Source organism: Nicotiana tabacum, chromosome 18, assembly GCF_000715075.1.
Source record: "Nicotiana tabacum cultivar K326 chromosome 18, ASM71507v2, whole genome shotgun sequence".
Classification (NCBI taxonomy): Eukaryota; Viridiplantae; Streptophyta; class Magnoliopsida; order Solanales; family Solanaceae; genus Nicotiana; species Nicotiana tabacum.
The window spans coordinates 135,514,471-135,535,774 of NC_134097.1; the positions used below are offsets into that span (position 1 = coordinate 135,514,471).

General features: G+C 36.2%; 2 protein-coding genes and 2 pseudogenes across 2 annotated transcripts; 1 reads left to right on the forward strand and 3 right to left on the reverse strand.

Moving 5' to 3' along the window:
* Positions 1–1,619: 1,619 nt before the first annotated feature.
* Positions 1,620–5,290, forward strand: LOC107788450 (uncharacterized). The gene is made up of 5 exons (XM_016610129.2): positions 1,620–1,961; positions 3,184–3,435; positions 3,741–3,884; positions 3,964–4,650; positions 4,740–5,290. The coding sequence occupies exons 1-5, from the start codon at positions 1,851–1,853 to the stop codon at positions 4,965–4,967; spliced, it is 1,422 nt and encodes a 473-aa protein (XP_016465615.1). The 5' UTR covers positions 1,620–1,850; the 3' UTR covers positions 4,968–5,290.
* LOC107788449 (protein NRT1/ PTR FAMILY 2.7-like) lies at positions 4,844–8,586 on the reverse strand (annotated as a pseudogene).
* A 1,535-nt stretch (positions 8,587–10,121) lies between these two features.
* On the reverse strand, positions 10,122–12,944 carry LOC107788451 (protein NRT1/ PTR FAMILY 2.6). Its single transcript, XM_016610130.2, has 4 exons — positions 12,690–12,944; positions 11,899–12,116; positions 11,078–11,622; positions 10,122–10,997 (listed from the first exon to the last, which is right to left on the reverse strand). The coding sequence occupies exons 1-4, from the start codon at positions 12,781–12,783 to the stop codon at positions 10,163–10,165; spliced, it is 1,692 nt and encodes a 563-aa protein (XP_016465616.1). The 5' UTR covers positions 12,784–12,944; the 3' UTR covers positions 10,122–10,162.
* Positions 12,945–16,439: 3,495 nt separating this feature from the next.
* LOC142172714 (protein NRT1/ PTR FAMILY 2.6-like) overlaps positions 16,440–21,304 on the reverse strand; it is a 65,932-nt pseudogene continuing 61,067 nt past the window's right edge.

The window sequence follows — 21,304 nt, forward strand, 5'->3', positions numbered from 1 at the left end:
AGAAGATAAAGGTTGTAAAAGAAGACAAGAGAAAAATAGAAGAAAGAAAACGTGGAAAAACAATAGCTGTAAAAGAAGACAAAGAGAAAAAGAGAAGAAAGAAAACGTGGAAAAGTCAAAGTTGGCAGGCTGCAAATGTGAAAGAAGAATTTGGCGTGCAATTTGCGGTGTCGTCCTCTTCGTATTCACATTCGCTGAAAATTTTCTTTCAGCAAATGCTCTGCCTATAAATAGGCATCCTCTTCTACAATTGTAAATCATCCCTCAACTTCCTGTTTCTCTTCAATTAATAAAGAACTATTCTTTGTGTGGTCGTGGAGTAAGCAAAATTGTCGAACCACGTAAATCTTGTCTTGTCTTGTACAATTTATTGTTTTTCTCTTTTAAATATTTTTTCCCTTCTATTAATCTGACACGCTTCCCAACATGGTTAACCATGAACTAGTCACGAGTTCTCAACTAAGTTGTTTAGATATAGAATTTCACCTTTAGTTGGGGGTTTCGATTTAAAAAAATGTGGTATAGGTTCATCTCTCGATTAATTCAGGTTTAAGGGAGGGTGATTGGAGGATGATTGGGAGTTTCGTTTAAAAAAAATGTGGTATATGTTCATCTCTCGATTAATTCAAGTTTAAGGGAGAGTGATCGAAGGGACCCAAACTTTTGATCTCTTCTCTATTGCGAGAGGTTTATTTCGTATCAAAAATATGTTGGGAAGGTCAGGGAAGATTAATTGGATAAATTCCACTAGGCATCCCACGAAGCAAGTGGCAAGGAAGTGGAGATAGTCCAGTTTAAATATTCCATCCTAATCATACTTTAGAAGATTATTTTTTAAATTAATATATAATAATGATTTTCTTTTCTTCTGCGCTTTTAAGAGATGCAGGCTACTTTAGATAATTTATTGAAGGAAATAAATTAAACTTTTGAGGATATATCTAAAGACTATATAACAAGTATTTTTTAAATTTTTAGACAATTTATTTAACTTAATTAACAAAAAATAGGAAATGTCCAACTAGAAGACAAAAAACTTTCACATGCTCATGCAATTCTAAATTATTATCCTCGGTCCATATAATCTTTTAAACTTCTTATACACCTTAAAAATGGGGCAAGCACATATAGCCATTTTTTGAAATGTTATTTAGAAATTAGCCAATACTTATTTTTATTTTGAAATTTTAAACTAAAAATCTTAATTTCAGAATAACTCAAAATATTTTTATCCTAAAAAATTAAACTGAAAATATAAAATTCAGGACGCATTGGCTAATTTCTAAATAACTGTCCTTTAGTGACCACCTGGTGTTATTTCTACCCTTAAATTTAATAGCTTTAAAAAAATATTGCTTTAAAATACTTTATCTCTCTCTCTTATGCCTCATTTAATTTACAATAAAAAAGTATGCTTCTTATTTCTTAACCTTAAATTAAATACTGTTGAACAGATACAGTAATATTTGAGATAGTAATAATTAAACAAAAGAAAAGAGGGATAAAACGTACGACGTCGTTTCAAAAACTTTGAATACACCGAAAGGCAAACCAGTGGTATCCTGAAAAACTACGCTAAAATTTGGTGTAAAATGGAGATGTTATCTAAAGAATGTAGATGTGTCTTATACCTGCAATGTGTCAATTATCCAAGCGTCCCCTGCTGTTACAACTTTTGCTGTTTCTTTTAAAAATAAAAAAAAAGCAAACACTTAAACACAAATACATATAATTTCCTAGCTTTTAAGAAAATGTCATGGTTTTAGTATTTTCTTCTCCAAATCCCAAAACTTCAATTTCTATTTCTATAGTAGAAAAGGAGTTATACACAGTAGATTGAATAAGGAGACATGGAAAAGCTCTATAAGGTTTCTGGTGGAGATGATTTAATGGAGTTTTATAAAAGAGAAATTGGGTTTTCTCATCCCAGAAATTTCTCTCGTCGAATCTCTGCTTCTGAGGTTTGATTTTATTCCCCAACTTTTATTATAGCTAAAATCGTCGTGTCTTTGGATTTGTTATTTTGGGTCTGATTTTTGTGATTTTTTCAGCTGATTGAACTGTATATGAATACTTTCTCTAGTTTGATCAAATTCTTTTTTAGTATGGTCAGATAAACTCTATTTATGTACTATTACTACTACTACAACAACAACTACGCCTTAGTCCGAAATAAGTTGGGGTCGGCTCTATAAACTGTGTTAATCCATTTAAACTCATCTCTTACAGATGACTGTTATAACTGATTCAACTAGCTTGGAGATGAGGGCTAACTGATAAAAAACAACAAACCCAGTGAAATACCACAAGTGGGGCTAACTGATAATGTGTACGTAGACCTTACCCCTATGCGGTTTCAGGTAGATAGAGGGCTAACTGATATAATGGTGAAGTATTCCGTCAAGCATTGAAAAACTCTCTCTCTCACACACACACATACACACACAAAAAGAACAAACAAACAAAGATATTCGACCTGCTAATGTTTGGTTATGCTGATATAGTCGAGTTGTGGAGATGACTAGATTAATACCTACAAATGTTTTTGGATTAGTACTGACAAGTTTATTCCTAGTTACCACTTTCTAACAACTTAGCATCAGTAGAGTGGACTTGAGTTTTTTTTTCCTTTTCAATGATTTTCAGAATTTTTGGGGACTTTGGGACTAGAATTTTGAATCTGTTTAATCAGATTCCTTCTCGATGGCGATATCTGATGTGAAATTGTTGTGACTTACAGTATGCCAAGATAGATAAATAATGGTGCCTTTCATACTCTGTAATGATCAAGTCTCTGTTATTGCTTAATTTTCGTATAAAGTCATACTTCAATATGCAAAGTTTTCACATTTAAGGTGAAGGTAATTCAGATCCATGAGGAAATTTATTCGGTAAATAATGAAGATAAATGATGATACTATTTATCTTAATGTGGAGTTTTATTCAAAAAGATAAATAAATAATGATGCCTTTCAGCTTTAATGACAGTCTCATCTGCTACTTATGTCCGTGTAACTTCATACTTTTATATGTAAAATATTTCACATTGATGTGAAGGTAATTCAAAATCTATGTGGAATTATATTCAGCTATGTCTAAGGTGCTTGAAAATTCATGTGCCCTAGAAATTTTTTGGCTGATACATTGTGCGCCACTAGTTCATTTTGTAATCTTGTGAGTCAGGCTATGGTCAAGCGACTGGATTTATATGGCAAGTTAACTGGTCATGAAGGATGTGTAAACACAATAGACTTCAATGCCACCGGTGATGTACTTGTCTCGGGTTCTGATGATAGAAGAGTGATACTATGGGACTGGGCAACGAGAACCTCAAAGTTGTCTTATCCATCAGGTCACATGGACAATATATTCCAGGCAAAGTTCATGCCCTTCGCGGATGATCGTAAAATAGTAACTGCATCTGCTGATGGTCAGGTATGTTTGCCATCTTACGCACTATAATATATGGAACATGGGAGACAGGAAACATAGAGCAAATGTTTTATTGAATGGTTCTGGCAATAGTATTTAAATGCGACATTTTCTTTTGTCCAAGTATAATTTCACACATTTGTTATCTGCATATATATACATTCAGCTGTAGTTTCTGTATGATGAAGCGATACTTTAGATCTGCTGAGTCTGCTACTTCATATCTCTAATTTGACAAAGGCCAAAGAAGATGATTGTGGCTCTGACTCCTATGTGCTTATTTCAACGTATTGCAAGCACTGCTGCAGGTGAGGCTTGGTTTATTGCTGGAGAATGGTCGGGTAGAAACAAAAAGAGTAGGTAAGCACCAAGGTCGTGTACATAAGCTTGCTGTGGAACCAGGAAGTCCCTACATACTTTATAGCTGCGGTGAAGATGGTTTTGTTCAACACGTAGGTCGCCACGCGCTTCTTTACTTGTTACATTGTTCTCTTTTCATGTTATTTTGCCGTGACTTGCATTATTGTGCAGTATGATCTGCGCAGTAATTCTTCCTCAAAGCTTTTACGTTGCTCGTCATTTGCGGAAAACAATAAGCACTCGAGCAGCATAAGGTTGAATGGCATTGTGATAGACCCAAGAAATCCTAACTACTTTGCTGTAGGAGGTTCCGATGAATATGCACGTGTATATGACATCAGAATGTACCAAATGGATGCAAGAACCAGTTCAGATAGGCCGATCAACACATTTTGTCCTCATCACCTGATTAAGACAAATGATGTTCATATTACAGCACTGACTTACTCAAACACAAGTGAATTGCTGGTTTCATACAATGACGAACTGATATACTTGTTTCAGAAGAACATGGGATTGAGTCCGGCTCCTTTGTCTTTGCAAGGTGAAGACTTGGACAAGCTGGAAAAACCACAGGTTTATTCAGGACACAGAAATTCACAGACAGTTAAAGGAGTGAGTTTCTTTGGTCCGAATGATGAATATGTATTGACCGGGTCTGATTGTGGGCATATATTTATCTGGAAGAAAAAGGACGCCAAGCTTGTCCGATTGATGGTCGGTGATAGGCACATTGTAAATCAGCTTAAGACCCATCCCTGTATCCCTGTTCTTGCTACATGTGGAATAGAAAAGACCATAAAAATTTGGGCTCCCACATCCAAAGATGTTACTCGTTTGCCTCCTGATGTTCAAGAGGTGCAAATTCTAGTACTTCAGTTAAAGTTTTCATGTTTGTCTAATACCTGATGACTAATGATTATTCCACTTTGTCTTGATCTAAGAAGATAATGGAAGCTAATAGGCGAGGCCGAGAGGACCATTCAAGGGTTACACTCACCCCAGACAAGATAATGCATGTTTTACGTCTGCACAGGAGGCAAGCACTGGCTTATATTGAGAGACGAGAAAATTCGGAGGATGTTGATAGTGACGAAGATGAAGGGGGAGGCGCTTTCATGTTAGGGTTCTCAGATGGTGAGGAGGGAGAAAACTCTGAATGCAGTATTAGCTAGTCCATATGTTTCTTATCCGCCGGCACAATTTTCTTTTTCTGTTTTACTTCGTCTCCTCGCTAAGGGCCATTTTTACTCCTATCATGGCTCGGTCAGTTCATGCATCTTATAGTGGTTGAGCATTCACATGTTCAGGGAACTTCTTTAAAGATGGTGGCAGCTGCCATTTCCAGCAAACATGGTTAATAAATGGGTGGTTTAATATGCAGCAATCAAATTGAATAGTTCACATGTAAATTCTTCTATCCTATCCTGGCCAAGTATGAGAGATTGGTTTAATCTTGAAAGTTCGTTCCTGTTTAGAATCCATCATTTACGTGGTATATGTGCTTGTCCTAATGTGGAACCATGTTGAGCGGACTTTTCAAAACAGTTGTCGCACCCGTGTTGGATCCTCCAAAAATGTATTTCCTCTGTTCCAGTTTATGTGAACCTATTTCCTTTTTGGTTCGTACAAAAAAGAATGATCCATTTCTAAATTTGGAAATAATTTAGCTTAAACTTACAATTCTATGCTTAATGAGAATTTTATAACCACACAAATACTCTTGGTCTCTTTTCAACTTGTTTAGGACCACAAATTTCAAAAGTTTTCGTTTTTTAAAAGTTTGTGCCTAGTTAAATAGGTTCACATAAATTGGAACGGAGGGAGTACTATTTTTGGAGGATCCAACACGCACCCATATACATTTTCGGAGAGTCCGAGTTACATAGATGTTAAATTCATCTAGAGTCCACTTAAGTCCAAAGCGACTATATGATCTTGCATGCTAACCAACACCAAGAGGTTCTGCTTTATGTGATTAATAACATTTAATGTCTGCTCTAGGAATCTTCTGAATAGCAGTGGATATACAAGTATACTCATGATATTAAAAATAGTCATATTGTTTTATATTGTATGGAGGCGAATAATACACTTTGAAAAAATTTCAGAGTGGAAACATGGTATAGTTTGCCTTGTGGTTTAGCTTATATTAAAACTTGAGTATTACTATTCCATGGAATCTTCTTGCACCAATTTAAGCCCTTTTGCCTGTATTTTCTTTCTTATTTAAAGAACTCATATGCTCGAGCTTATCAACTCATGTAACTGAATAAGGCACGATATCTCACACTATGACAGATGTATATGCTTCTTAAATTATACTAACAAGTACTCCTTTCATTTACTGGGCATATCATTTGGTTTGTCGTCCATATTTTTGTACTTGTAAAAGGAGGCAACCACAAGGAAATAAATGAAGTTTACTGATCCCAGGATACAACAGAGCCAGAAGACATTGTCCATTCTTCCATCATTGATATTGTCAGGCAACCATCCTGATTGTCTTTGAACCAGATCAATCAACACGTTCCCCAAATAGAACGCGATGCCAATAAACAACAAAACCATTGCAGTCGAGGTGTTCTTCAATGATGTTGGAAATTCTTGGTAAAAAAACACGGTATGTCCTGGAAAATGGAATCCTTCTCCGATTCCATTCAAAGCAAGCTGTGGTAATAGCCAAAAGACCGATAATGGAACAATGGCATTCTTTTGTCCTTGGAGATGGTGTGATCTACCTATCCTTAGTCGCCAAGACTCCACCAGCGCGGAAGCAGCCATGCACGCTATAGTTAGTGCATGGCCTATTCCAACGCGCTGAAGAGGGGTGAGAGTAAAACTTGTGTACTTAGCTAGAAAAGGGTTGAGTAGCCGGTCTATGAACGATATGGTTATACAAGTGAACAACAATATGAAGACTAACATAGAACCAGCTGGGATCTCGAAATGAGGTCCCATATGTCGATCCATTTTGAGAGCCTAAAGTGTTAACAGGCTTAGTTGCATGACTAGTTGTGTGGATATAAGTAAACCACTAGCCCACAGAGGGAAAAGCTTGATCAAGCTTTTCAAATCTTCAACTTGTTGTACTGTACATAGTCTCCAGGGGTTCCTTATCGAGCCATCTGATTTGATGTCTCCCTCAGTAATAAAAGCTGCACAATTCAAGAACCTGTACAACATGACTAGATCAGCTAATGAATTTGACAGAGGAAAATATAAGGAGAAACATCACCACCACCACCACCACCAACAACCCAGTAAAACCCACAAGTGGGGTCTGGGAAGGGTAGTGTGTACGCACACCTTACCCCTACCTCGAGGGGTAGAGAGGTTGTTTCCAATAGACCCTTGGCTCAAGAAGACGAAAAAGGACAATATATCCGTGAAACCAGAAAAATAACAACAGTGTTGAGTTTGCTAACAATGTTGAGTGTTGAAAAACAAGGGGAAAAGAGATTTACTTGAAGAATTTGCTAGGAATTGGAGATGTTGTTGTGGTTTTGTCACTTGGATCATGGTAATAGCGTTGAGCTTGTTCCGAAAGAGGGACTCTCCATTTCCTAATAGCAGCGACAATAACACGCGCTAAGTTGATGAAAGGGCTACATCCTTGTTCCTTAACATGACGATAGAAACTTTTTCCAGCAAGAAATATTGCCAAGCCATAGATATACCTAAACCCCATGGCCAACCGATATTGTCCTCAACGTATACAATGAACGCGGTGCTTAAAGCCCAACACAAGTAAAAGATGAATATGTACCAATCAAAGAACATTGATTGATGTTTTGGCTTGTCAAATTGATAAGCTCGCATGGGCGCGATTGTAAAACGTGTACCTGCAATTCCTATAGATGCTAATGCTAGTCCAACATACAAAACTACATATTGTTTTGTTGAGGGGTTTGTGCAGAGGTTGGATCCATCACCACATGCTGCAGGTCTTAATCCATCAGTTGCTGCTGTCAATAGTAGAACCATTATACCCTACAAAATCAATATGTGGTTCTTGAATCTTTTTCTATTGTGTAGATAGAAGATGAATTTAATGAAAGAGTTAGTTGGTATTTACCAGAGCAGAGACAAGAGAAGAAATCCAAATGACTGAAAAACAGCCAAGATAAGAGTCAGCAATGATTCCACCAAGAATTGGGAAAATAGTTGTCAAGCCATTGACCACATTGAAAACTTTAGCAGCAGCAATGCTCTTCATATTGAACTCATTTATTAGAAAAACAGATTGCTCGTCCACCCTCCAGCCGCGAGCGATAAGCCCGCCATAGTTGCTGAAAATACCAATCAAAATATTCAACATTTGTTACATTGTCTCAACTCTTAACATGGAGTCTGCAGAAGTGTGTTCAACTGAATTCGTTGCTTTCAACTCGAACCATGTATACATGACATAATAGATCGCGCCATTCTGAATCCACAAACTCTAAATCCCGCATTCGACTCTTAACTGAAGGACAAAGAGACAATGGGACATACCTATAATAAAGGGGAAAGTTATCCATCCACCATTCTTTCGACCCGAAGAGGACTGCATTGCTACTTCATCAACATGACTTGCTGAATTTTCCATAGCTAGCTGCAAGCAGGGGCGGAGCTAGCGGGTGCGGCCGAACCTAATAACTTTGATTCGAACTTTATATTTTTATCTTAAAGAATTCATTAAATATATAATAAATTATTAATTAGAACCCAATAAATTAAAACGATTAGAATCCCGAACCAATAAGCTTGAAATTCTGGTTCCGCCTCTGGCTACAAGTCAACTTGAGAGATGAAACTATGTTTGTTTCTACTTGCTATGAGTTCTTCATTTATAATAGAAGGCAAAGTTTACCTAGACTTGCACGCCATATTTTCACCAAACTTTTTAAAAAGTTGCAACAATGACTATATATTATTTGGAGAATCTAGTTTAATCAGACATCTGAAAAAGGTCAGATATTCCTTATTGTCCAGTGAGTCAGTTTCGGCATCTTAACTACTTTCCCAGAACTCATAAGCTATAAACTATGATAGGTGATATTATTTGTTTAAATGCAGTCCAAATAAACAAAAAGTTAGGCGTACCTAAAGTCAGAATAAATAAAAGGAGATGAATGCTAAATACTATAGAATATTAACGTGTGTCTGTTTTCAATAATTTTTGGAGGACTTAGCATTAAACTATAGAAAGATGAACAGAAAGTCATCTCCTGAATACAGTTTACTGTAATTTTTTCCCTAGAAAATGATAAGAAAGTACTATCAAGTTGGGTATTTTTCCACTTCATCAAAGTTTAGAAAATGCTGGCACCGTAATATTAAAATGAGTCAATTAATGCATAGAATAATCGTTGATAATTTACTATCTTAAAAAAGCACCTTTTCAAGCAATGATGAGAAAATATCAACTCTTGTTCTCTTATTTTTAATGATTGTTGTATCCGTAATCTAAGATGATTATTGGACAAGAGGCGGGCCCACATTTAAAGGTTGCATATGCACTTTTGCATTCAATCAAAATCTGCTTTGTATACGAGTGTCACTACTAGTATATCACTATATTTTTTAAAACCATATATATGTACACATGAAATTTTAAAAGCCATATATATATTTTGGGTGCCAGTGATCCCTTTCTATACAACGTAAGTCTAACTCTAGATACATTCAGAATGGAGGAGTTCATTATTCAGATGGTCACACAACTATTGGAAATTACCTATTAAATCATATTTCTTTTGTTTGCAACAGAAAAGTCTCGCTTAACTATTTCTATAACACTCACAAGATCACTCAACTAGATTTCTCAAACTTTCGGTGGCCAAATACCTATTTTACCCTCTAAATTATCAACATTTATCTCTTTTCTTGATTTACGGGTGAAAAAGAAAAAACAATCAACTTGGACCTTTTGACAATGCAAAGTAACCACAACATGCCTCCTGTGTCCTGATTTCAATTCACTAAACCAGGTCCGACTCAAATTCATTCATTTACTTAACATTTTCAGTTGATCTACATTGACAATGCTTAGTGGCAAATCTGCTAACTGATAATTTTGTTGCAAAAAATACACCATTTTACACCTTTTGTTGGTAAGCATTCACTTATTTAAAGGCTTCATCTCTTTCTTATGGTCACTCAATGGAGATGTTCGCCTTTGTTTGGAATGAAGATGGATAAACAGGCACTTGAGTCTGGAACTAATGAAATTCCGGGAAAACATGGAAGCGGCTTCAATCAGTTTATCAGCCTAAGTCTTCACTTTGTTACCTGTGTCATTCAGAACCCGCTGGCTCCAGAAAATGTAACTGAAGAAAGCTATATACCATGACAACTGTACATGCTTCTTCAATTATAACAATGATCATTTACTAGGCACATCATTTGGTTTGTTGTCCATATTTTTATACTTGTACAAGGAGGAAAACACAAGGTAATAAATGAAGTTTGCTGATCCTAAGACACAACAGAGCCAGAAAACATTATCCATTCTTCCATCGTTGATATTGTCTGGCAACCATCCTGATAGTCGTTGAACAAGATCAATCAACCCGTTACCTATATAGTACGCGATACCAATAAACAGCGCAACCATTGCAGTCGAGGTACTCTTCAAAGATACTGGAAATTCTTGGTAATAAAACCCCATATGTCCTGGAAAATGAAATCCTTCTCCAATTCCATTTAGAGCTAACTGTGGCACAAGCCAGAAGACTGACATTGGAACAATGGCACCATTTTGGCCTTGGAGATGGTGCGATCTAACAAGCCTCAGCCTCCTGGACTCCGCCAGCGCGGAGACAGCCATGCTAACTATAGTCAGCACATGGCCTATTCCAATGCGCTGAAGTGGGGTGATAGAAAAGCGAGTGTACTTAGCTAGAAAAGGGTAGAGTAATCTGTCAATGATTGATATCATTATACAGGTAAATAACAATATGAAGACTAACATAGAACCAGCTGGGATCTCGAAATGAGGTCCCATATGTCGATCCATTGTGAGAGCTTGAAGAATTAGCAGACTTGATTGCATGACTAGTTGTGTGGATATTAGTAAACCACTAGCCCATAGAGGGAAAAGCTTGATCAAACTTTTCAAATCTTCTACTTGCTGCACTGTACATAGTCTCCAGGGATTCCTAATCGAGCCGTCTGATTTGGTGTCTCCCTCAGTAATAAAAGCTGCACTATTCAAAAACCTGTACAACAGGACTTCATCAGCTGATCATTTTGACAAAGAGTCTAAGTAAGCAGAACGATAACGAAAATGGAGGTATACTTGAAGAACTTTGTAGGAACCGGAGAGGCTGTGATTGTGGTTGTATCACTTGGATCATGGTAGTAGTTTTGAGTTTGTTCCGCAAGAGGGACTCTCCGTTTCCTAATGGCAGCGACAATGACACGTGCTAACTTGATGAAAGGGCTACCACCTTGTTCCTTAACATGGTGATAGAAACGTTTCCCAACGAGAAACATTGCCAAGCCAAGAATGTTACAAGCCAAAGAGATACCAAAACCCCATGACCAACTAATATTGTCCTCCACATAAACAATAGCCGTGGTGCTTATTGCAAAGGAAGTGTAAAAGGCGAATATGTACCAATCAAAGAATATTGCTTGATGTTTTGGCTTATCAAATTGATTAGCTCCCATGGGCGCAATTGTAAAACGCGTACCTGCAACCCCTAAAGAAGCTAGTCCCAGAGCCACATATAATACTGCATACTGGTGTTTTGAGGGGCTTGTACAAAGACTGGATCCACCATCACATGCTGCAGGTCTTAATACATCAATTGCCGCTGTCAATAGTAGAAGCAATATGCCCTGCAAATGCAATCAGGGAATCAATACGTGGTTATTGGGTCTTAAGCTACAGTCAAACCTTTCTATAAAACCTCGTTTGTTTCGATATTTTTTGGCTGTTATAGTGAAGTGTTGTTATATAAAACATATATTATAATATAACATAAAAATCGGTTTCAAGAAAAACTTGGCTTTTATGGTTAATGACTGTTATATACGGATGCTGTTATAGAAAGTAATTCTGACTATATTTTGAAGAACTGAAGATGAATCTATTGAAAGAGTTAAGTTTTATACCAAAGCAGAGACAAGAGAAGAAATCCAAATGACAGAAAAACAGCCAAGATAAGAGTCAGCAATGATTCCACCAAGAATTGGGAAAAGAGTGGTCAAGCCATTGACTACATTGTATACTTTAGCTGCTTTGATGCTCTTCATGTTGAATTCATTTATCAAAAAAACAATCAGATTGCTAGTCCACCCTCCAGACGCAAGCGATAAGCCCGCCATAGTTGCTGAATTAACCAATCAAAACATTCAAGATTATCAGTCTCACATATCTCAATCTCCACATGGACCAATTAAAGTCTTAACAATATGGGGGTAGGCAGCAAGGTAAACAAAGTAGAGGCGGATAATCCATGTTGCATGGACTCTCCAAATTGCTACCGCACCCTATTAGATCCTCCAAAAAATACACTACTTTTGGAGGATCCGACATGCACCCAACAACATTTTCTGAAAGTCCGAGCAACTTAGGGCGGATTTGACGAGTTCAATTAAACTCAGTGCTTTCTGCTCGAATCATGTATACATATGTAAAAGATACTAAAAAGATGTATATACATAATAAGTTACGCCATTTTGAATCCACGACCTCTAAATCCTGAATTCGACTTTTAATAAAAGGGTGAAAAAGGTTACTCCATTATTTTCCTTGAGCCGAGGGTCTATTGGAAACAACCTCTCTACCTTCACAAGGTAAGGGTAAGGCCTGCGATTGCGTACACACTACCCTCCCCAAACTCCACTTGTGGAATTACACTGAGTTTATTGTTGTTGTCGTCATAAAAGAATGAAAAACATACCTATAATGAAGGGGAAGGTTATCCAGCCACCATTTTTTCGACCAGAAAAGGACTGCATTGCTGCTTCATCAACATCTCTTTCTGAATTTTCCATTTCTAGCTGCAGGTCAACTTGAAAGCAATGATATTTGTTTCTACTTGTTATTTGTTGTTTGAAGTTTTAATAGCAGGCAAAGGTTATCCAAGACTGGAACGCCAGACTTTCACCAGCATTTTTATAATTTGAATGATTGGAATATGTTATTTTAAGAAATTGACCTAAACTAATGTGTGAGAAGAGGTCATATATTCCATATCCTCAATGATTTAGTTCCTGGACCTACCCAACTCTTTGTTAACTTCTGGTCCATGAAAGAAAATATTTTATTATAATTTTCTGAATGATCTCTACAAGTTCTCCATACTGTCTTCACATTTAAAATAAACTAGCAATACTTTATTTATAATAATACGAAATCTATTTCAACTAGAAACAAAAAAAAACTTATTCCTATATAATTCTGACTAAAAATTCTATTTCAGTATGAATTAGATAAACTTGTAAATATCAAATCCTAAACAATTTAGGTTTACTACTACAACTTTAAATTAGTTTTCCAATATTCTCCCGTAATTCAAAGTTGTATACATCTGACTTTTTTGTTGTGTGTTGGAGCACTTCTCTCCAACTTCTTTTGTTGAAGCACTTGTCTCCAACTACTGTTGATGTACTTTGCCACCAACAATCAATTTTGTTGAAGTTCGTTGATGCACTTTGTCACCAACACTCAGTTTTATTGAAGCACATGTCTTCAACTTCAGTTAATACACTTTGTCACCAACATTCAATTTTGTTGAAGTACCTGTATTTAACTCCCGTTGATGCACTTTATCACCAACGTCCAATTTTATTGATTCACATGTAATCAACTTCCAACTTTTTTAAACCTCTCTCTAACTTTCACTACTAGAAATCCGGTAAATACCAACCAAAAAAACCGACCAACTTTGGTCGGTTATGGCAAATTACCGACTAAAATGCGACCAAATACGCTTGGACGGTATTTTGATGGTCGTTTTAATATACAGACCAAAGTTAGTCAGAAATTACCGACCAGCGTTGGTCGGTCAATTAAATTCAAAAAACAATATTGCAAAAAAATCCGACCAAAGTTGGTCCGTATTTTAATTATGTAATCAAAAGATTCACCATCTGAGAATCGAACCATACTGTGATAGGATACTATTCTACCACTAGACCATTGGTGCATTTTGTTTTAAGATTGTCTTTTTTTTATTTATACTCTTTAATTGTATCTTCGCATGAAAATAACCGACCAAAGCTGGTCGTTTTTGTTAAAAAATAAAATTACCGACGAAAGTTGGTTTTTTAAAATGACCGGCCGACTTTGGTCGTTTTTTTTTAAAATTAATTTTTATTTATTTTAATTGCAAAAACCGACCAAAGTTGGTCGGTTTCTTGAAAAATAAATTTGGCGGGACTCAAAAATAGTTTCTCGCATTTTTGCGCCAAAGAAAACCGACCAAAATTGGTCGGTTTGTAAAAAAAAAAAATTAAAATATTTTGAAAAAACCGGCCAACTTTGGTCGGTTTTTGACCGACCAAAGTTGGTCGGTTTTTTTTGGTCGGTATTTATCGAATTTCTAGTAGTGTTTTAGAGAAGGTTCTTCCTCTTATGCCATATTGGTTCGTACCTCTTTTAACTTGCATTATTTTTTTCATACATATATCACTGGCTTGACGTTTGCCAACATAATCTTTGGCCAGAGGGTTGCCATCATAATCATTGGCTAGATGGGCGGCACATATTGGCTAGCGCCGCCCATGGGCAGCAAAAGCTATTTGATTCATGAAAGAAAATATTTTATTATAATTTTCTAAATGATCTCTACAAATTTTCATACGTCTCCACATTTAAAATAAACTAGTAATACCCCCTATTTATAATAGTACAAAACATATTTCAACTAGAAAAAAGAAAATTTATTCCTATACAGTTCTGACAAAAATCCTATTTCGACATGAATTAGATAAACTTGCAAATATCAAATCCTAAACAATTTAGGTTTTCTATTACAATTTTGAATTAGTTGTCCAACAGTCCATTTGTTTCAGTTTATACGACACTCTTTTTATTTTGATACGATCAAAAGCGTTTGACATCATTTCATTTTATAGAACTTTCAAAACTTTGAGAAACTCACATATGTATATCAAACTATCCAACTTCATGGATGCTTTCTTTATCAAACTAATTTTTCAATTATTGCTTTAATATATTTCTTTCACCAACACTACTATAATATATTGGTCAAACTAATACTATAAACTCACCATCAAATAATGTCATATAAAATGAGAGCGACATAATATTATTGGAAATACCATTTCCTTTTGAAAAGGAAAATTGTTAATTCTTTATCCAATAGCTTGCAGTCTTGCACACCCATAAATTATACCAAAAGTACAAAATACAGCATTTTACTTCATAAAAAAGTTAACGTGTTTGTCTTTAGCGATGAAAAAAGTCAATAAGATTGTCCAATTTTCAATCGTAAATCACACATAGGACATATATTGCCTTTCTTTCTATAAAATAGTCTATGACTATGATTAGAGAGATTTAAGCACTAAATATATTTATATAAACGCTGAAGGTAAGCTTACCTAAAACCAGAATAAAGAAAAGGAGGGTGAATGCGAAATGCTATCGAATATCAAGCAAGTTGCACGATTTAGCACGTTCTCAGATAGTAAGATATATGCTTGCTGTTATACTAGGATAGAAAACTATATATCCAAACTAAAAGGACAGATCGGTGCACTAAGCTTCCGCCCTGCGCGAGGTCTAGAGAAGGGCCGGACCACAAGGGTCTATCGTACGCAATCTTATCCCACATTTTTGCAAGAGGCTATTTCTTCACGGCTCGAACCTATAACCTCCTAGTTACATGGAAACAACTTTACCAGTTATGCCAAAGCTAAATGAAAGTCATACAATCCTAAAAATACTTTAGTAGTTTACTCTTACGCAATCATTAGAAAATATCAAGTTGGCTATTTAGAAAATGCTGGCACCACAATAGTGATTACCCAACTAATGCATAGAATAATCTTAGATAGTTAAAGCAATGATGGGCATATTTCAAGTTTGTAATTATAGCAAAGATGATTATTTGACCACACCCGGCGGTGGAGTAAGCTCCCGTTATACGCGGTGTTCGGAAAAGGAACGGACGGATTATTGGACCACACCAAGTTTGTAATTATAGCAAAGATGAGTACTGGACCATACCAACCAACCGTGCACAGGATTATTACTCTTTGAACCACATCAAGCACTGGATTTCCAATATAGTAAGCAACGCGAACATACATTGCAACAATAGCAGTCGAGTTACTTTTTAAGGATACTGGAAATTCTTGGTAATAAAATCCACACTGTCCTGGAAAATGAAATGCTTCTCTAACACCAACAATAGCTAGTTGCGGCACAAGCCAAAACACTGACATTGGAACTATGGCATTTTTCTGACCTTGTAGTTGATAGGAATTCACAAGTTTTAGCCTCTTTGCGGAGACAGCCATGTCAACAATCGTGAGCACGTGCCCAACCCCAAGAGTGAATTTCTGTTTATGAAAGTAATGGTAATAGAAGTAAATATCAATACGAATATGATCATACTACTTGCTTTAAAGTAACAGAACAACACTCACTTTAATGTCACCAACTATTTTAAATTGATGTATCAGGAGGAAGAAAGTGGTTCATACTTGAAGAATCTTATAGGAATTGGAATAGCTATTTTTGTGATTTTGTCATTTGGTTCATTCTAATAGTGTTCAATTTGATCTGAAAAGGGGCTCTCCATTTTTGAATAGCCGCGAAAATGACACGAGCCATGCTTATAAAAGGTCTGCCTTCGTGTTCCTTGACATGTCTGATAAAATCGTTTGCCACACAAGAAAATGACCAATCCAAGCATGTTAAGTATGGCTGAAATCACGTACCCCCATGCCCAAATAACGCTATCTTCGACGTAGACAATGACCGTAGAGCTTATAACTCTAAGAAAACTGAGTAGATAATATTGACAAGGAAAAAACGGAAATAAGAACAACTTATCGATAAATACTGTGTTGTGGCAAGCCACTATCTTGAAAGCGATTTCGGCCCGACAAGGTACAAATCGTTAAGACCGGTCGCTTCCCAAGATTCCACTGTACCTCCCAAACACGTGCATTCGTGACTGAAAGTTTGGAATTTGCACAAAGCTATTGCCCAAAATTCGGATGAAGGTGTTTTTTCTATGTCAGATTATTCACAAAGAAGGCTGTCTTTTATAGGCAAAGCTGTTGAACAGTTACAGATGAAGAAATTAATTTATAGCTATTACAGAAATTAAAAATGGAGCCGTTGGGGTGGGGGAGGGAATCGGCCAGTTTTGCCTTCAGGATCAACTTCTCATATGCGCCAGACAACTCCCTTTTACTAGCTCTTTACAAGCCCAACAAAGAGTAATTTATAATAAAGTGAAGAAAAAGACTTTCCACAACCAATGAGGGACACTTTGTTTTTCACAAAAGATAAAGAAATAAAGAAGGAAAAGGGTCTACAAAAAAATCTTTGGCTTTGCATTATAAAATATAAAATAATACCAATAATCCCCCGCTAATGCAAAGACAAAAATAGAATAAGAACAATTCTGGGCAAAAGAAAGAACAAGTACTGAAGTGTCAATATCTTTCGATTTGAATTGACACATAGTGAAATGAGGCAATAACTAACATTCACAAAGTGAACTACTCTTGAACTGAATGGACATTAGTTGAGACCCCCACAACACATACTATATCCTTAATTCTATGCAAACTCCGCGATATTAACAAAGTGCTTTTATGGTCATGCACATACCTTGGGTCTCATGAGTGCTCTAGAAAGACATCCCAAGTCTTTCATAAAAAGCGATCGCACCTTTACACTCACATAGATAATTTCATCAAGTCTATCTACATATAGACCACCTTAAGGCTATGGAATCATTAAGAGCAAAATAAGCTCAACCTTATAAAGCACTACCACACGCCATAGGGATAGGAAATGTAGTGCATATTAAGGTCTCATAGGGCTTCATATGACCACACAAACGGGTATCCACTATACTTCCTCAATCCATGGGTTTTAGCCCCACCCCCTTGACGTTTCAATGATAACTCTCCTTGCCAAACCCTTAGTTAAAGGATTTGTCAAATTTCTTTCGCATCATACATATTCCAAAGAAATAACACTATGTTTCACCAACTGTTTTACCGCACCATGCCTAATACGGATATGTCTTCTTTTTTCAGTGTACACACTATTTTTTACAATTCCAATTGTTGCATGTGAGTAACAATGTAGAGAAACTGGTGAAGCTTGTCTTCCCCATAAAGGCATGTCTGCCAATAAGTTTCTCAACCACTCAGCTTCTTTCCATGCCAACTCAAGAGCAATGATTCAGACTCCATAGTAGATCGTGCTATACAATTCTATTTTGAAGACTTCCAAGAAATAGCACCTGCACCCAAAGTAAATACATAGCCACTATTAGATCTAACTTCATCATTGTCAGTAACCCACTTTGCATCACAAAATCCTTCTAAAACAGCAGAAAATTTATTAAAATGCAAACACCAATCCATAGTACTTCTCAAATACCTTAGCAAACGATGAAGATCATTTTAGTGTTCACTACTAGGATTGTGAGTATATCTACTCAATGTACTAGCAACATAAGCGATATCAGGTCGTGTACAATTCATGAGAAACATTACACTACCAATTATCTTAGCATACTCAGTTTGAAAAATACTAGATTCCTTATTCTTTTTCAAGCGTACGCTAGGATCATAAGGAGTTCTCATATGTGCTACATCAAAACAATTAAACCTTTTCAACATTTTCTCAATATAATGAGACTGAGACAATGAAAAATCATTAGAAGTTCTTTTGATTTTTATCCCTAAAATCACATCTGCTTCTCCAAGATCTTTCATTTCAAATTTAGAAGATAAAAAATTCTTTGTCTCATTAACAACATTCACATTAGGGCCAAAGATTAACATGTCATCCAACAGACATATAATAACAAAATATGATCCTATCATCTTGGAATAAACACAAGTATCAGATGCATTAACAACAAAACCATTACCCACTAATGTGCTATTAAACTTTTCATACCATTGCTTAGGTGCATGCTTTAGACCATACATAGACTTTCTCATCAATTTACATACTTTATTCTCCTGTCCTTGGATCACAAATCCCTTAGGTTGAGATATTTATATCTCTTCCTCTAAATCGCCATTTAGGAAAGCTGTTTTAACATCCATTTGATGTATCACTAAACTATTAATAGCAGCTAAAGCAACAAGAGTTCTAGTAGTCGCTATCTTAGTCACAAGAGAATAAGTGTCAAAGTAATCAATGCCTTTCTTTTGGTTAAAACCTCTAATAACAAGTCTAACCTTATATTTCTCAAGTGTACCATCATGTCTCAATTTATTCTTAAATATCCACTTGCTACTTATGGGTTTACAACCTTTAGGAAAGTTAGACAAGTCCCAAGTGTGACTAGAAACTATATAGTCTAATTTACTTTTAATAGTCTCTTTCCAAAAACTAGCATCTATTGATCTCATTTCTTCATTATAAGTCTTAGGGTCTTCTTCTATTAAATAGATAGACACTAATTCATCATTCAAAACATCAAGATCAATATTTTCAGTCAAGAAAGTAGTGATAAAATGAGGACCAAAGCTAGCTTCAATTCTACGGCTCTTACTCCTTCTAAGTTCATTTTCATGCTCATTAGTAGTAGAACTAGAAGAAGGTATAATATGAGAATTAACAGACATAGATGTAGAAGCATTATTATGCACATCACTAGAAAAATTATTTTTCAATGGAAAAACATGCTCAAAAAATTCTGCATCTTTAGATTTAGAGATAGAACTATCATTCAAAGACATAAATCCACACGCAACACTATTTTGAGCATAACTACTGAAAATAGCATCAAAAGCCTTGAGTCCAATAGTTACTTGTTTAAAATCAGGTAGATCAACCTTAGCCAAATACCCCCACACCTTCAGAATTTTTAAGTTAGGGGCGGTAACGACCCGATTAGTCTTTTTGCTTTCTAGAATCTCGTTCTCCTAAATAAAACTTTCCGTACTTGCTTTAAATAATTTATGACTTGCAAGGATAGTTGGTCCGGGATTTAGAAGAGTTTGAGTTGAAATCGGAACATTTGGTTCCTTAAGGTTGGCTTAAAAGGACAAGTTTGACTTCGGTCAATATTTCTAGTAAACGGACCCAGACTCGTATTTTGACGGTCCCGTAGGGTCCGTGGTAAAATATAGGACTTGGGCGTATACTCGGAATCGAATTCCGAGGTCCCTAGCCCGAGTAATGAATTTTTATTAAAAATTGTTAAACTGAAAATCTAAGGATTTAAAGAAATTGAATAATGTTTGATCATGTTGGTATCGGGGCCGTATGTTGGTTCTGGAGCCCAGTACAGGTCTAATATAACATTTAAGTCATATCTGTGAAATTTGGTGAGAAACGGGATTGATTTGACGTGATTCGAATGTCCGGTTGTAAAAATAGGAATTTCAAATGTTCTTAAAGATTCCATGCGTTTTGGTGTTAAATCCATAGTTTTAGATGTTATTTAGGCAATTTGATCATACGAGCAAGTTTATATGATGTTGTTGGACTTGAGTGAGTATTCAGAGTCGAGCCTTGAGGGCTCGGGTGAGTTTTGGACGTGGGTTGGGAGTGAAAACACCCTAGTTTTTCTGGTGTTTCTGGGTAGAGTTGCAAGTCTTGCAAATGCGAGGAATTGTTTGCATTTGCGAGGAAGGCTTCACATTTGCGATGAAGCCTGGGCTGGGGCAGTGGTCGTATTTGCGACATTTTGTTCGCATTTGCGAACCCAGCAGGGTCCGCATTTGCGACCCTTCCGTCGCATTTACGATCAGTGCAGAGGGATGCCCAGGTTTGCATTTGCGATGGTTTTGTCGCAATTGAGACCTTTGCATTTGCGAATCTGATATTACAAATGCGATATTAGAGACCTGGACATAGCTTTTAAAAATGGGACTTAGGCCATTTATTTCATTTCACTTCTACACTTGGGAGATTTTGGGAGCTTCCAAAGAGGGGATTTCAACCTAGCATTGCGAGGTAAGTTATTTTCACTTAATGTGAGTTTAATACTTGGGTTTTGGGTAGATTAACACATAGAAATTAGTGGAAATTATGGGATTAGACTAAAACCTAGGGTTTTGATAAAAATAAGATTTAACCACGAAATTTGTTATGGAATGGAGTAAAAATCATATATTCTTGATCCTTAGGTTATGGGTAATAACTTTCTTCAAAAATTTCCGGAATTCGGGCACGTGGGCCCCGGAGTGGATTTTAGGAATCTTGTAATTTGGAGTAGGGAATCACTCTAATGGTTGGGGTATGAACTTTTAAACTATATTGATTAGTTTTTATGCTATTTGGATAGTTTTGGAGTGTTTGGAACCAAATTGAGGATTTGGGCATAAGCTTAGG